Source organism: Bufo gargarizans, chromosome 2, assembly GCF_014858855.1.
Source record: "Bufo gargarizans isolate SCDJY-AF-19 chromosome 2, ASM1485885v1, whole genome shotgun sequence".
Taxonomy (NCBI): domain Eukaryota; kingdom Metazoa; phylum Chordata; class Amphibia; order Anura; family Bufonidae; genus Bufo; species Bufo gargarizans.
Genome location: NC_058081.1, coordinates 518,853,498 through 518,868,323, shown reverse-complemented (window position 1 = coordinate 518,868,323; position 14,826 = coordinate 518,853,498). Strand labels below are relative to the sequence as shown.

The 14,826-nt window shown below is 45.6% G+C and overlaps 1 protein-coding gene across 4 annotated transcripts in view; it reads right to left on the bottom strand.

Moving 5' to 3' along the window:
• CACNA2D4 (calcium voltage-gated channel auxiliary subunit alpha2delta 4) overlaps positions 1-14,826 on the bottom strand; it is a 234,855-nt gene that overhangs the window by 207,795 nt on the left and 12,234 nt on the right. For all 4 annotated transcript variants that reach the window (XM_044281372.1, XM_044281371.1, XM_044281373.1 and 1 more), the window contains exon 2: positions 7,799-7,880. In XM_044281372.1, coding sequence (XP_044137307.1) covers positions 7,799-7,880 — 82 coding nt within the window. The remainder of the gene's footprint in view (positions 1-7,798; positions 7,881-14,826) is intronic.

Below are 14,826 nucleotides of genomic sequence, written 5' to 3'. Positions count from 1 at the left end.
CCCTGTTCAAGGATATCAAGTCCTATGTGTTGGCCTGCGAGGTGGAATATCCTGAGAAGCTGTCGCCTGGGGTCTTGGGTCCGGTGGCCCCGCGTGAAAGGGGGGGTACTGTCATGATGTGCTCTGTGCGTGGTTCCAGGAGGCGGGGACGGCCGAGGCGCGCTCACGTCATCAGTGTGTCCGGCGTCGCCCGTCCCCGTGGTAACCAATCTAGGGCTGAGTGCCGAGCTGATCACTCGCCGCTCGGCTGTATTGGAACTCAGGAGTCATGTGACCTGGCCACATCACATGACTCCACTGGGGCTCTATTTAAACAGGCAATCTGCTGGCCACAGATTGCCTGTTATTGAGGTCCTTCCTGCATGATACTCACCTGGTTTGTTTGTTCCTGCTTGGCTTCCGATTTCCCGTCCGTCTCATCCTCTGGTCTTGGCGTGCTCTCCTGGTTTTGACTTCGGCTTGTCCTAAAGATTCTCTACTTGCTCCTCCAGTACCTTATTTGCTCTCTTGGTTTGACGCGGCTTGTTTGACCTTTCTGTTTATGTGTTGTTTGTCTTTCCTGCACTATCCTAGCTTCCTGCACTATCCTAGCTAAGGGTTTGTCGACCAGTTGTCCCTGGTCGTTAGGACTTGCGAGGCAAGTAGGGAGGGACAGGGGTGAGGGTGGAGTTCAGTGGTCACTACCCCACCCCCTGTTTGTGTGATAGCAGTATTATAGTAGTTATATTCTTGTATTCTTGTACATAGGAGCAGTATTCTAGTATTTATATTATTGTACATAGGAGGCAGTTCTATAGTAGCTATATTCTTGTACATAGGACAATATTACAGTTCATGTAGAATACTACCTGTGGGTCCGCCATTTTGTCTCAGTTGGACATCCTTTATTCCTACCTTATATTTCTCTTTGGCACAAAGAGTTAAAGTGAAGAAACGGCTTGGCTATTAGTGAATAATTCTGATGTGTGGTGTTCTTTTTAGAGAACAGTATTGTTCAGGTAATCGATAGAAGTGGCTATGAGATCATGGAGTCTTAGTGACAGAATTATGTACTCCATTGGTTCTTCTGGATACTTGATTATTGTGTATTTGTCAATGTCTTTATTTTATAGTAACAAAACACTTTTAATGACAATGAGATCAGAGGAAGATGGATCAAAGGTTAAAATACATTAGATATTCATTATCATACGAGAAACTTTTAACCAATTAACCATCATGCAGTATAAAGCAGTGTTCTGGCTGCAGGCTCTGCCCACACAGGCCGGCAGCGCAATCTGTGCCTGCAGGCTGAATGGTGGAGTGGGGAGAAGTCTTCCTGCTTCACCATTCAGAGCGCCGCCGGCCTGAGGGAGGGGAGGAGTGCGGGGAGCTGAGCGGTGAGTGACAGGACCCAGCTCCCTGTGCTCCAGCAAAGAGCAAAGACCCCTTTTATGCCTGCCACAAGGGTTTTTCACGCAGCTTAGTGTCCAAATCGCAAGCCTGTTTCGTTATGGAAACCCCCCCCCCCTCCTTAGTACGCCACTGCCTGACGCAGTAACAATATTCTACTTTTCAATCAAGACAATGACTACATTTTCTTGGAAAGTGACTACTCATTTTGTGAGGCAGAGAGTGATGCTGAGCCATGGAAAAAGATTTCCCCCGTTCATAATGAATTATATTAGTAGAGACTGTATTACACCAACAGATTATCTGCCAATATCTGTCCAATCAGACCAATAGTTGGTGTGTATAACAAAATATCTGTGTGTGTGTAATGGGCCATCTGACCAATGATTGTGTTATTAATAGGGTTGCACCGGGACTTGAATTATCGATACCCAATCGATACTTGTGTACCCGAATCGATTCCCAGGCTAGTATAACTAAGAGAATATGGCACCTTAACAGAAAAAAATAAAAAAAAACACGCAATTTACCATTTTTGGGTCACCTTGTCCCCCCCAAAAAAATAGGGTAGGGCTGTTCTATTATGGGCAAGACGTTCCATAAAATACATAATGCACAAGGCTTTTTTTTGTGTTATTATTTTTTTTGCGTGGTATCGAATGGTATCGAGTATCGCAATATTTCTTTATGGTATCGAAATCGAATAAAAATTTTGGTATCGTGACAACCCTAGTAAGTAAATCTGTCAGATGATCTGTTGGTGTAACACAGGCCTTAGGGGCATTTCTGGGGCATGGATAGCAGAGGTGGCCTGTGGAATAATACAGCGATGTAGTACACAGCAGTGCCACTTCCATCATAAGTGAGGGCAGATTTCCTGCTGGTAGGACGGATCAGCAGAGGCATATGGGAAAGCACTTGGCAGAAGACCCACGTGGCGATCATGGCCTGTCAGATTATGTGATCCACTACTGACCTCTTAATCCCTGTTGCATATAGCACTGCATAGTAAGATAGACGATTAACCTTTTCATTTCCTGACATTCAGGATTTATCCTATTCTAGGGAAAAGTAATGAAGCATCCCACTCATCTCATATTGCTGCAGACTTGCCATTTGGACCGCAGAAACGCTGGATGAAAGCCCCCAAGTGAAAACTATATCATTATCTATATCTGATTCTAAGAAAGCTGGGTGAGGAATGGCTAATTTAATTAGTTTTGCAATTATACATTCCTCCGCACCTACCCATAATGAAACAGGCTTGCGATTTGGACACTAAGCTGCGTGAAAAACCCTTGTGGCGGGCATAAAAGGGGTCATTCAGCTTTCCTGGGAACAGAATGACTGACCAGAGATGTGATGAAACAGCAGACGCTAATCCTTACAATTCATGTATTGCGGAGAGCTGCTTTAATCACCTATGGAGAAATCAGCGGCTGCAAATCCATACTCCACCATGAACATATAAAGGACACAAGTGCAGGCCTAGTGTCTCCCTTGCCATGTGACATCTCAGTACCATATTTTTAATGTATGAGCTTGTATTATATCGCCATATTCTGCCCCTGGGCACACACTGACAATACTGCTGCTAATGGCACGTGTGTCACACTAATCCCAGCCCTGGTTATTCTTAATCCGGGGTGACTAGCTGTCCTCACAGAGGTCACATGACCTGCCTAATACCATGACACATGATCAGCGCTGTCTGCCGAATGTGGGGCACATCTCTGCCTCTAGCCCGGGTCTAACATGTACAGGAGTCCGTTATTTTCCTTAACAAAGAGTATAGTAATGCAGAGAAATATGTTTCACAGCACAAATAGCATTATGATTTCAGCATATATCCCAAAAAGCTCTCGCTGTCTGCCAAATGGATCCACAAAGCTCAATCCACCCATCAAGGCCAATAGAGTCCAGAATGGTGTAGTAGATGTATTGTGCTATTACACATAAATGTATACAATAAAAGAGAGTAACAGTGCACCTTATGGCACCACCTCGCTAGGAGTGCAAGAGGGGGTGCAATTTCACTTTAGAAAACAAACTTAAAGGGGTATATCTGGCACTCCCATAGAAATTAATGGGGAGGCAGCGCGCATTCCAACCAGCCACTCCGTCCATTTCAGGGGGAGCTCCACTGGGTTTGGGGTTTGGGGTTTGGGGTTTGCGGTTTTCATTCACGTGATCGTGGGGGTACCAGCAGTAGGACCCCCACCGATCTAATAGTTGATCCTGTGGATAGTGGATAACTTTTTGTAAGGCCTCTTGCACACATACGTTTTTTTTTTCCGTTTCCGTTCCGAGAGAGAGAGAGAACTACAAGGTCCAGAATCTGCAAGGCTGTGCACTGGGGTCAGTCAGCTGGTCATGTGCTTGTTTTAGGCCTCATGCACACGATCGTTGTGGTTTTGCGGTCCGCAAATTGCGGATCCGCAAAACATGTATGGCGTCCGTGTGCATTCCGACATTTGCAGAACGGTACGGACAGCCATTGATATAACTGCCTATTCTTGTCCGCAAAACAGACAAGAATAGGACAGGTTATATTTTTTTTGCGGAACACGGAACGGAGCAACAGATGCGGACAGCATCTTTTGTGGCCCAATTGAAGTGAATGGGTCTGAATCCAAGCTGCAAAAACTTGGATGCGGACCAAAACAACGGTTGTGTACATGAGGCCTTAGGACGATATAGACATGTATGCTGCTGTAAGAGGCAATTTTGCCAGTGCTCCCTTCCACACTTTGAGACGGTCTGGCCATCCGAATCTTAAATCTGTACCCCTCATCCTGGGAATTACAGAATGCTTACAAGAAGCTCATTGCCAGCCGAAGGTTCTGCAGAGGGACTGTAGAAAGACAGAGAAGGAGTACCACAGCTGATCAAACCCCCAGCCTGAGCCCTGCAGCCTCGGTTGGATGAAGCAAGCAGACAAACTCCAGAATTCCAGGAAGAAAGCATACCCTGTGAAGATAACTGAGTAGAGTCCAGAGACCCAGGAGAAGCCATATTCCTCCTCAGCTATTAAGTCCCCAGACAGCAGAAGATAGAGAGTGCAGAAGCCAAATTCCTGCCACAGTATAGAGCTACAGAGCAGACGTCTTTTCCTGCAAGCTCCAGGTTGATAGAGCAGAAGATAATTCCCTGCCAAACATTGCCAATACCTGCTGGGACCTAAGACTAAAGCTGTATCTTGCTTGGATTAAAGTTACAATCAGTAAACACAATTTTGAACTTCACCAAAGGTCTGGATCTCAATTTCTGCTGCAAAATTCCTCTATTACTCCTACTAGCACTACAGTCAATATATTGCAAGTGAGCCAGGATCCAGGAGTCCAGCCGTACCCAGGTAGGAGACACCGTTGACACCATTATCACCATCATACATTACACCACTCTGGCATACATAACCTGGGGGTGTGAGTTATAACACCTTGGAGGGCCCTGTGATTGTACCCTGTGCACGCTGCAATTGGCGTCACGAACAAAACTATAGACTATCACCTACACCTGACCCAGCCATTGCATAATTTGTCATCAGAGTGCACCCGGTCCAGCTCACTGCACTACCATTGCTGCTATTCATCCATACATTGCTATTGGAGAAGGACTGCACTGTGTTATATGCCTGGAACTGTGCCTTGATGCTGTTGGACGAACTACTACTCCTATTCTGTACTTTAGTAAAGAGACACCTCTTTATTTGTACCAATTGGCCTGGTCATTAACTCCAACACCATTCTCCGGCCACTGCACCTGCATCTACACTCCTGCCTTGTACCCTGCCAAAACATTCAACGCCAAGGGAAACCCTACTATCATTAGGCAGGAGCCCCAACATCAGGGTGTGCCCTGAGGGAAGAAAGGGTGCACCCTCCTGTCAATGCATAGCCTTAGGGGAATGTTGGTGTGAGAATTGCCACTGTGATTGTGAGTCATAGTGAGACTCTATACGACGTTAGGATGAAATGCAGAACTGGCGCCAGGACAGTGTGGCGCCAAGAGTGTACTGGACCCAGAGTGGTGGATGTGGCAGGATCCAGTACACTCGTGGAGATACTGAGAAGAGAATTTTTTTTATGTCTGGTCTGCATTTAGGGAATGGAGGGGATATGGATTGAAGGTTCTTTAGGTCTGGAATAATATGGAGGCTGATCTGGGGACTGTATGAATTTGACTGCAGATATGGGGTTTGTATGAATTTGGGGAATTAATCTGGGTCTGTATGAATTTGGAAACCTATTTGGGGTCTAATCTGGGGTCTGTGTAAATTTGGGTCTAATATTGAGTCTTCATGAATTAGGGTCTGGTCTTGGGTCTGTTAATATTGGGGTCTGGTCTGGAGATCTGTATTAATTTTTAGGTCTGGTCTAGCCTTCTGTAGTAATTTTGAGGTCTGGTCCAGAGGTCTTTATTAATTTTGGGGGCTCATATGGTGTGTATTAAGAAGAGGTTGTCCAGCCATGTAAAATTTAAAACTTAAAAAATGTTTAGAATAAGCAGTGATATCTTTCTGACCTCCAACTCTCGCATTTCTCTGCTTCCATGTCCTTGATTTTCTCTGCACATGTTATGATTGTAACCAGTGATTAGGAAGCTAGTGGCATGAGATCAGTAAGGTATCACTACTTTTATTATTTTATAACATTTTAAACAATTCAAAGAAAAATGACATGGCTGAACCACCACGTAATGGCACTGGTAGTTCGTTCTCAATGCAGTCACTCTCTTGGTCACGGCCGCCAGAGTGCTCCTCTGGTTCCTTGGCCTGCCGTTGTTCCTCTGCAGTACTGTCAAGGTAGTGCTGCTCATCCTCCTCTATAATGCTGGGGCCTGCCTCTCACTGATTGTAGGGTGCGTGCTCTCTCTAGAGTTCATAAAGGGCCACCGCTCTTGTATCATAACATTCCCCAGGCTATGACTGGCCATACTTGGGTATTTAGGGAACCTTTCCCTGTGGGTCTAGTTTCTTGCAAAGGTATGCTACTTGTCTTGTTCTTTCTTCCTGTGTACCAGCTTCTGTCTGACTCTGTACTTGACCCTTCCCTGCCTATCCTGGCCTATGTTTGATCTCCATACTGACCATGAGCCTCCTGTCCTGATCTTCAGACTGACCTTGGACCCCAGCTTGCCCCCGACTATGATTGTGCCTGACTCTTCAGTGTCTCTTGAGCCCTGTGGGTCAGCAGTCTACTCAACAAAGATTTCTCCAAGAGGTAGTGGCCTAGTGGTTCCCCTGCAGCAGAGCTCAGATCCTTGTATACAAGTTAAAGGGTGAAGACAGGGGGCAGTTAGATAATGCCTTTAGTAGTAGTCGAAAGTCAGATCTGTTCAGTACATCTATCTTTTCCATAAAACCTATAAATTTTGGGTTCAGATCTAGGGTTAAAATCCTTTTTGAGGTTTGGTCTGGAGTTTGATGCTTTAAGTTTGCTTTGGCACATTTCTAGTTCTGTACCTGCGCTGCTTGGGCACTTTGGCAGTACAGTATTTGGGGGCATTGAGCAGCACTATTGGTACATTAATGCGGTCACATGGAGCAGGTACAGTTTTATCGGAAATTACAAGATGGTAGCTGGATACGTTTTTTTTTTTGTTGTTGTAGAGGGCAATAATGGACTGCAGAAGCAATGAGAAAAAAACAGAGGTGTAACCTGAATCTCCTGGGCTCTAATGCAAAATCTGTAATAGGCCCCCATTTACCATGTGCCATTTGTGATGTAGCAGAGGAGGCTGCACATCCCTGGCCAAATATGTCTGTGCAGTAATTTCTGCAGTCTTCAGGAGAAATTGTCTTGACTGGGCCAAATGGAGAAGAAAAGGGAAGTGAACAGTCCAAATCAGTGGAGTCTCTGAATTAGCAGCACTAGCTGACTGTGAGTGCTTCATTTAAAATGTGTTTAACTTTATTAGAAGATAAGGTCACTTTGAATGGGGAGGTGGGGGTAGCACAGTTTGCCTACTCTGCCTAAAGGGTATATTAGACAGCCAGATTTTCTGCCCGATAATCGCCAACAAGCGTTCCTATGATCATCTGGCAGTCTAATACTGCCTCTAATTGCCCTATGAATGAGCAAACGCTCGTTCATCAGGCAATTCAGATCTTTCAGCATGCTGAAAGATATGGATTTGCCGGCAGCAGATTTTGCTGTGTAATCACGATCTGCCACCAGCACACTGCTGTCCTGCATGGGGACGAGCAATTGTACAGCGATTGCTCCTCCCCATGCTGCACAGTGAAATTTTGTCAAGATGCCACATTTTGCTGTGTTTCATTGAAAAAAAAAATGCTTTGTTTTGCAGCGATTGATGCTTTCAAGGCATGAAACTGATTTGACTACACTGTGAATATACCATAGTGATTGGCATAATAGGCGGTCAGCCATACTTCTCTACTTACCTTTTGTAAGAGGAGGGCCCCCGAGTATTTAGTGACCACTGCATAAATCTCATTGCCAAATGTGTCCGCCCAAAGCTTCACCCTAAAAAGAAAGAAGAAGACGTTTGTTAACAATGTGGCCTGATGCCCCAAATCCAAAGCAGAAAATTTGAATTGGTTTTCCAGGGACGTTCTTTAAAGTCCAGGACAAATTATATAATTATCCAGCGAGAATAGAGACCATAGCTGCCAAATTTTAAGAAGTCCTGCTCTCTAAGGCAGGCCACACACATAGGATAGCTGCCAGCCAAATGCTCGCTTGTTCAAATAAGCAAGTGTTCTCACTAGGAAGCGGGGGAGGAAGCCACTTGCCAGACTGTTCTAGCAGCAGCTATCTCCCTGAGAACAAAGTAATCGGACTGTCGAAATCCAACTCCCTGATTCTTTTTTCCACCGACACCTGCTAGTCTGGAGTCCCCCACATACACATCAGACGGTCGTCCGGTTCCACCGAATTCAACAGGTTAAGCCCTAAGTTTGGCATGTTAGCCAATAGAGGCTCCTGGGCTAAACATCAAACATACAGTATATCACAAAAGTGAGTACACCCCTGACAGTTTTCTAAATATTTTACTATATCTTTTCATGGGACAACACTGAAGATATGAAACTTTGATACAATGTAAAGTAGTCAGTGTACAGCTTGTATAACAGTGTGAATGTGGTGTGCCCTCAACATAACTCAACACACAGCCATTAATGTCTAAACCAGGGCTTGACAAATTTCCTTGGAATCTAGGAGCCAGCTAAAAAAGTTAGGAGCCAGGCGGAGCCGCGTCATAAAGCCTCCAGTAGATGCCCCCATATTGCTCCTCCACCCCCCCACTTCTCCATAGAGCCCCCCAATAATGCATGCCAGTACATAGGGCCCCCAGTAGATGCCCCCATAGTGCTCCTTCCCCTCTTCTCCATAGTGCCCCCCATAATGTGCCAGTATATAGGGCCCCCATAGTGCCCCCCATAATGTGCCAGTATATAGGGCCCCCATAGTGCCCCCCCATGTTGTGCCAGTATATAGGGCCACCATAGTGCTTCCCCTCTTCTCCATAGTGCCCCCCGTATTGTGCCAGTATATAGGGCCCCCATAGTGCTTCCCCTCTTCTCCAGTGCCCCCCCATGTTGTGCCAGTATATAGGGCCACAATAATGCTTCCCCTCTTCTCCATAGTGCCCCCCATATTGTGCCAGTATATAGGGCCCCCATAGTGCTTCCCCTCTTCATAGTGCCCCCCATATTGTGCCATTATGTAGGGCCCCCACCCCCCTTCATGCCACAGTATACTATAATCAATAAAAACAATAAACTCATATACTTACCTTATGCTGCTGTCAGTGATACGATGCAGGCCTCTTCCGGCCTGTGTCCCGCACTGTACGGCTCAGGCGGCACGATTACGCCATTAGGCCTGTAGCCTATCAGAGGAACGGGCAAGGGAGACGCCTCTCCCTTGCTCCTCGGCACAGTTCTTCTGTATCGCTGTCCTGAGGATGGCAATACAGATGAATATGGAGATGAGCGCTTCCACAATGGAAGCGCTCATCTCCACTCCTGCTGCCTCCAGATAGAACGGGCCCCCCTCCGGCGCTCTGCACCCGTCGCCTGTGCACCTTTAAAAACGGGCTGACAAATACCCAAGCGCCAGGATCAAATTCCTGATCGCCATGGCGACCTGGCACCTGGGATTTATCAAGCCCTGGTCTAAACCACTGGCAACAAAAGTGAGCACACCTCTTAGTGAAAATGGCCAAATTGTGCCCAAAGTGTCAATATTTTGTGTGGCCAGCATTATTTTCCAGCACTACCATAACTCTCTTGGATTTGGAGTTAACTAGTGCTTCACAGGTTGCTACTGGAATCCTCTTCCACTTCCAAAATAATAACCCCTAACATACCTACAAGACGACCACTGCCTTGCTAAAGAAACTGAGGGTTAAGGTGCTGGACTGGCCAAGCATGTCTCCAGACCTAAACCCTATTGAGCATATGTCGGGCATCCTCAAACAGAAGGTGGAGGAGAGCAAGGTCTCTAACATCCACCAGCTCCGTGATGTTGTCATGGAGGAGTGGAAGAGGATTCCAGTGGCAACCTGTGAAGCTCTAGTGAACCCCATGCCCAAGAGAGATGAGGCAGTGCTGGAAAATAATGGTGGCCACACAAAATATTGACACTTTGGGCACAATTTGGCCATTTGCACGTAGAGGTGTACTCACTTTTGTTGCCAGTGGTTTAGACATTAATAGCTGTGTGTTTAGTTATGTTGAGGGCACACCACATTTACACTGTTATACAAGCTGTACACTGACTACTTTACATTGTATCAAACTGTCATATCTTCAGTGTTGTCACATGAAAAGATATATTACAATATTTAGAAAAATGGGAGGGGTGTACTCACTTTTGTGAGATACTGTATCTATACTGACTGGTGTTTTTTAACAATTGGAGTCAATGACTGACGTATGCAACTATATACCTATACAGTGACATATGGCCGGGCCTACTATTAGAGATATACATCGGAAAATCTTCCCAGGCATTATGCACAGGCCCTAATACTGACAGTCTCGGAATGCCAGGTACACATTCAACCAAGGGTAACATTTTTAAGGGGTCTGTCTGTCCTCCCCATATTTAGGTCGGTGTCCAAAAAAACAACGCATTAACCTCTTCAGGACACATGACGTACCGGTACGGCATGTGTATCTCCAATCACCGCCGCCCGGCGGGCGGTAATCAGAACAAGGTGCCTGCTCAAATCATTGAGCAGGCACCTTGGCTAAATGCGTGGGGGGGTCCCGTGACCCCCCCGTGTCGGCAATCGCCGCAAACCACAGGTCAATTCAGACCTGCGGTTTGCGGCTTTTCCTGCGGTTGCGGCGGCAGGCGGTGCCATCGGGTCCCCATGCGGCTGTAGGAGGGACCCGATGGCATGGAAGGCAGCGTGATGCCTAAGGAAGGCATCGCGCTGCCTTCCGGTGACGAGCCTGTGAGATCCAGCCCCCTGGATCTCACAGGCCGGAAGCTGTATTACTCATACAGTATTACTCATACACTGTATTACTCATAAAGCCAATGCATTCCAATACAGAAGTATTGGAATGCATTGTAAAGGATTAGACCCCCAAAAGTTGAAGTCCCAAAGTGGGACAAAAAAAAATGGAAAAAAAGTTGGAAAAATAAAGTTTTCACCCCCCAAAAATTTAAAGTTTCAAGTAAAAATAAACAAAAATGTAATTTCCCCCAAATAAAGTGAAAAAAAAATTGTTAAAAAATAGGGGGAAAAAAGTATACATATTAGGTATCGCCGCGTCCGTATCGACTGGCTCTATAAACATATTACATGACCTAACCCCTCAGATGAACACTGTAAAAATAAAAAAATTAAAACTGTGCTAAATAAACCATTTTTTTGTCACCTTACACCAGAAAAAGTACAAAAGCAAGCGATCGAAAAGGCATTTGCCCACCAAAATAGTACTAATCTAACCGTCTCCTCATCCCGCAAAAAATGAGCCCCTACCTGAGACAATCGCCCAAAAAATAAAAAAAACTATGGGTCAAAATATGGAGACACTGAAACATCTTTTTTTTTGTTTTAAAAAAGCTGTTATTGTGTAAAACTTAAAAATATAAAAAAGTATACATATTAGGTATTGCCGCGTCCGTATCGACCAGCTCTATAAAAATATCACATGACATAACCCCTCAGATGAACACCGTAAAAAAGAAAAAATAAAAACTGTGCTAAATAAACCATTTTTTGTCACCTTACATCACATAAAATGTAATAGCAAGCGATCAAAAAGTCATATGCACCCCAAAATAGTGCCAATCAAACCGTCATCTCATCCCGCAAAAATCATACCCTACCCAAGGTAATCGCCCAAAAACTGAAAAAATTATGGCTCTCAGACTATGGCAGTGCTTCTCAATTATTTTCTGTCATGCCCCCCCTAGGAAGAAGAAAACATTTCGCGCCCGCCGAAATAGTATGGTGGGATCTGTGGATGACGGACACTTATGGGGGGGATCTGTGGCTGGCACTGTTACAGGGGGATCTGTGGCTGGCACTGTTATATATGTGCCATCCACAGACCCCCCACCCCATAACAGTGCCATCCACACTGCCCCCCCAGCCCATAACAGTGCCATCCACAGACCCCCACCCCTTAACTGTGCCATCCACAGATTCCGTGTGCCCGCCGCTGCCGTTTAAAGTTATTAAACATGCCCCCCTCACTCCTAATAGTACCGTATATCCGAATTTCTTCTGTATAATGCCGGCAGGCGGGCCGGGCGGCCGGCGCGTCCCTCAGTGACATCACTTGTCTGCGCCGCCTGCTTCATTCATAAAGCAGGCGGCGCAGGCACGTGACATCACTGAGGGACGCGCCGGCCGCCCGGCCTGCCTGCCGGCATTATACAGAAGAAATTCGGATATACGGTACTATTAGGAGTGAGGGGGGAATGTTTAATAACTTTTAATTCAATAATACATTTTATATTAGTATACCGGAGGGAGCGGTGGGGCGGGGCTATAGTACAGTGACCGCACCGCCCCACCGCTATTGCCGGCCCCCAGCTCCTCCTCCCAGTCCCTCCCCCGGCCCCCGCTCCGTACATCGCTTCCAGCGCCTGCGCCGGCCTCTGATCAGAAGAAGGGAGATGAGCGCTCATGAGCGCTCATTTTACACTGCGAGCTGTCGGCCGCCCGGTGCCCAGCCCGCACACCCCAAAGGCCGGCCCTGAACGAGCCCCCCTTTACAGAGCCTGGCGCCCCACTATTTGAGAAGCACTGGACTATGGAAACACTAAAACATGATTTTTTGTTGTTTCAAAAAAAGTAATCATTGTGTAAAACTTACATAAATAAAAAAAAAAGTATACATATTAGGTAAGTTTGTAAAATCAGTTTTATACCTTGAGGGGTGTAGTTTCTAGAATGGGGTCCTTTTTGGGTGGTTTCTATTATGTAATCCTCACAAAGTGAGGAATTTCAAGATTTGCTTCTAAACTTCTAAGCCTTGTAACATCCCCAAAAAATAAAATATCATTCCCAAAATGATCCAAACATGAAGTAGACATATGGGGAATGTAAAGTAATAACTATTTTTGGAGGTGTTACTATGTATTATAGAAGTAGAGAAATCGAAACTTGGAAATTTGCAATTTTTTAAATTTTTTTTAAAAATTTGGTATTTTTTTATAAATAAAAATGATTTTTTTTTTTTACTTTATTTTAGCAGTGTCATGAAGTACAATATGTGATGAAAAAACTGTCTCAGAATGGCCTGGATAAGTCAAAGCGTTTTAATGTTATCACCACTTAAAGTGACACTGGTCAGATTTGCATAAAATGGCCTGGTCCTTAAGGTGAAAATGAGCCAGGTCCCTAAGGGGTTAATGGTAGGGGCCTGGACATGTTTAAGGAAAGATTTATCAAAAGTTGTATAAAGGAAAACTGGCTTAGTTGCCCATAGCAACCAATCGGATTCCACTTTCATTTTTCACAGCTCCTGAACATAAAAGGTGGAATCTGATTGGCTGCTATGGGCAACTAAGCCAGTTTTCCTTTACACCACTTTTGATATACCTCGTCCTATACCTTTATCAAGCATGTCTGCTGAAATGGGACTGAAGGTTTCTTCCAGCTAAGGGCCTAGTCACACATCAGCAAAATAACTAAAATCCAATATCAGTTTTATGAAAGAAAAACACAGACACATTAAAAAATGTATACAATGAGCACAGTCCTGGAAATAATATGACCAGGCACAGACATATAGCTCACTAAGTCCAACATAAGGACAGAACGTATCAAGCCAGGGACAATATACTAACAAGTGGAAAAAGAAAACAACCAAAGATGATCATGATAATGTGACATCAATTAATGTATCGCTATACCAGTTAATGAAATGGACAGTTGGTCCCAGGATAAAAAAGTGAGCATCTACGTTCTGTCAGTGGTTGTCACTGACCATTGGGAGGGGATACTCTGGAAATCCCTTTTTCAGCCTAGTGGAATACGGATGACACACGGAGGACAAAGAAAATCCAGTGACCGTGAAATAGACACGGACATGTGATTAAAGGGCTTCTGTCACCCCACTAAAGTGATTTTTTTTTTTTGGGCTAGTTACATTCGTTATAGTGCGATATATGAGAATATAATGTTGTTACTTACTTTCATGCGGCCGTTTCTTAAGAAAACGAAGTTTTATTATATGCAAATCAGGTCTCTACCAGCAAGTAGGGCGTCTACTTGCTGGTAGCCGCCGCAGAAAAACCGCCCCCTCGTCGTGTTGATTGACAGGGCCAGCCGTGATCTCCTCCTCTGGCCGGCCCTGTCAGCATTTTAAAAATTGAGCGCCTCTGTTCATTCGGTGCAGGCGCTCTGAGATGAGGAGGCTAGTCTCCTCAGAACTCCCTCAGTGCGCCTGCGCCGATGACGTCTTCTCTTTCGGTGATGTCATCGGCGCAGGCGCACTGAGGGAGTTCTGAGGAGACGAGCCTCCGCATCTCAGAGCGCCTGCGCCGAATGAACAGAGGCGCGCGATTTTTAAAATGCTGACAGGGCCGGCCGGAGGAGGAGATCGCGGCTGGCCCTGTCAATCAACACGACGAGGGGGCGGTTTTTTGCGGCGGCTACCAGCAAGTAGACGCCCTACTTGCTGGTAGAGACCTGATTTGCATATAATAAAACTTCGTTTTCTTAAGAAACGGCCGCATGAAAGTAAGTAACAACATTATATTCTCATATATCGCACTATAACGAATGTAACTAGCCCAAAAAAAACACTTTAGTGGGGTGACAGAAGCCCTTTATGGCCTCTTGCACACGACCGTGTGTGTCCCTCGTGCCCGCAAACGGCGGGTCCACAATACATGGGACACCAGCCGTGTGCATTCCGTATCACAGATGCGGACCCATTTACTGGAATGGGTCTACAAATGCGGAGATGTGGTGCGGGACCGAACGGAACCA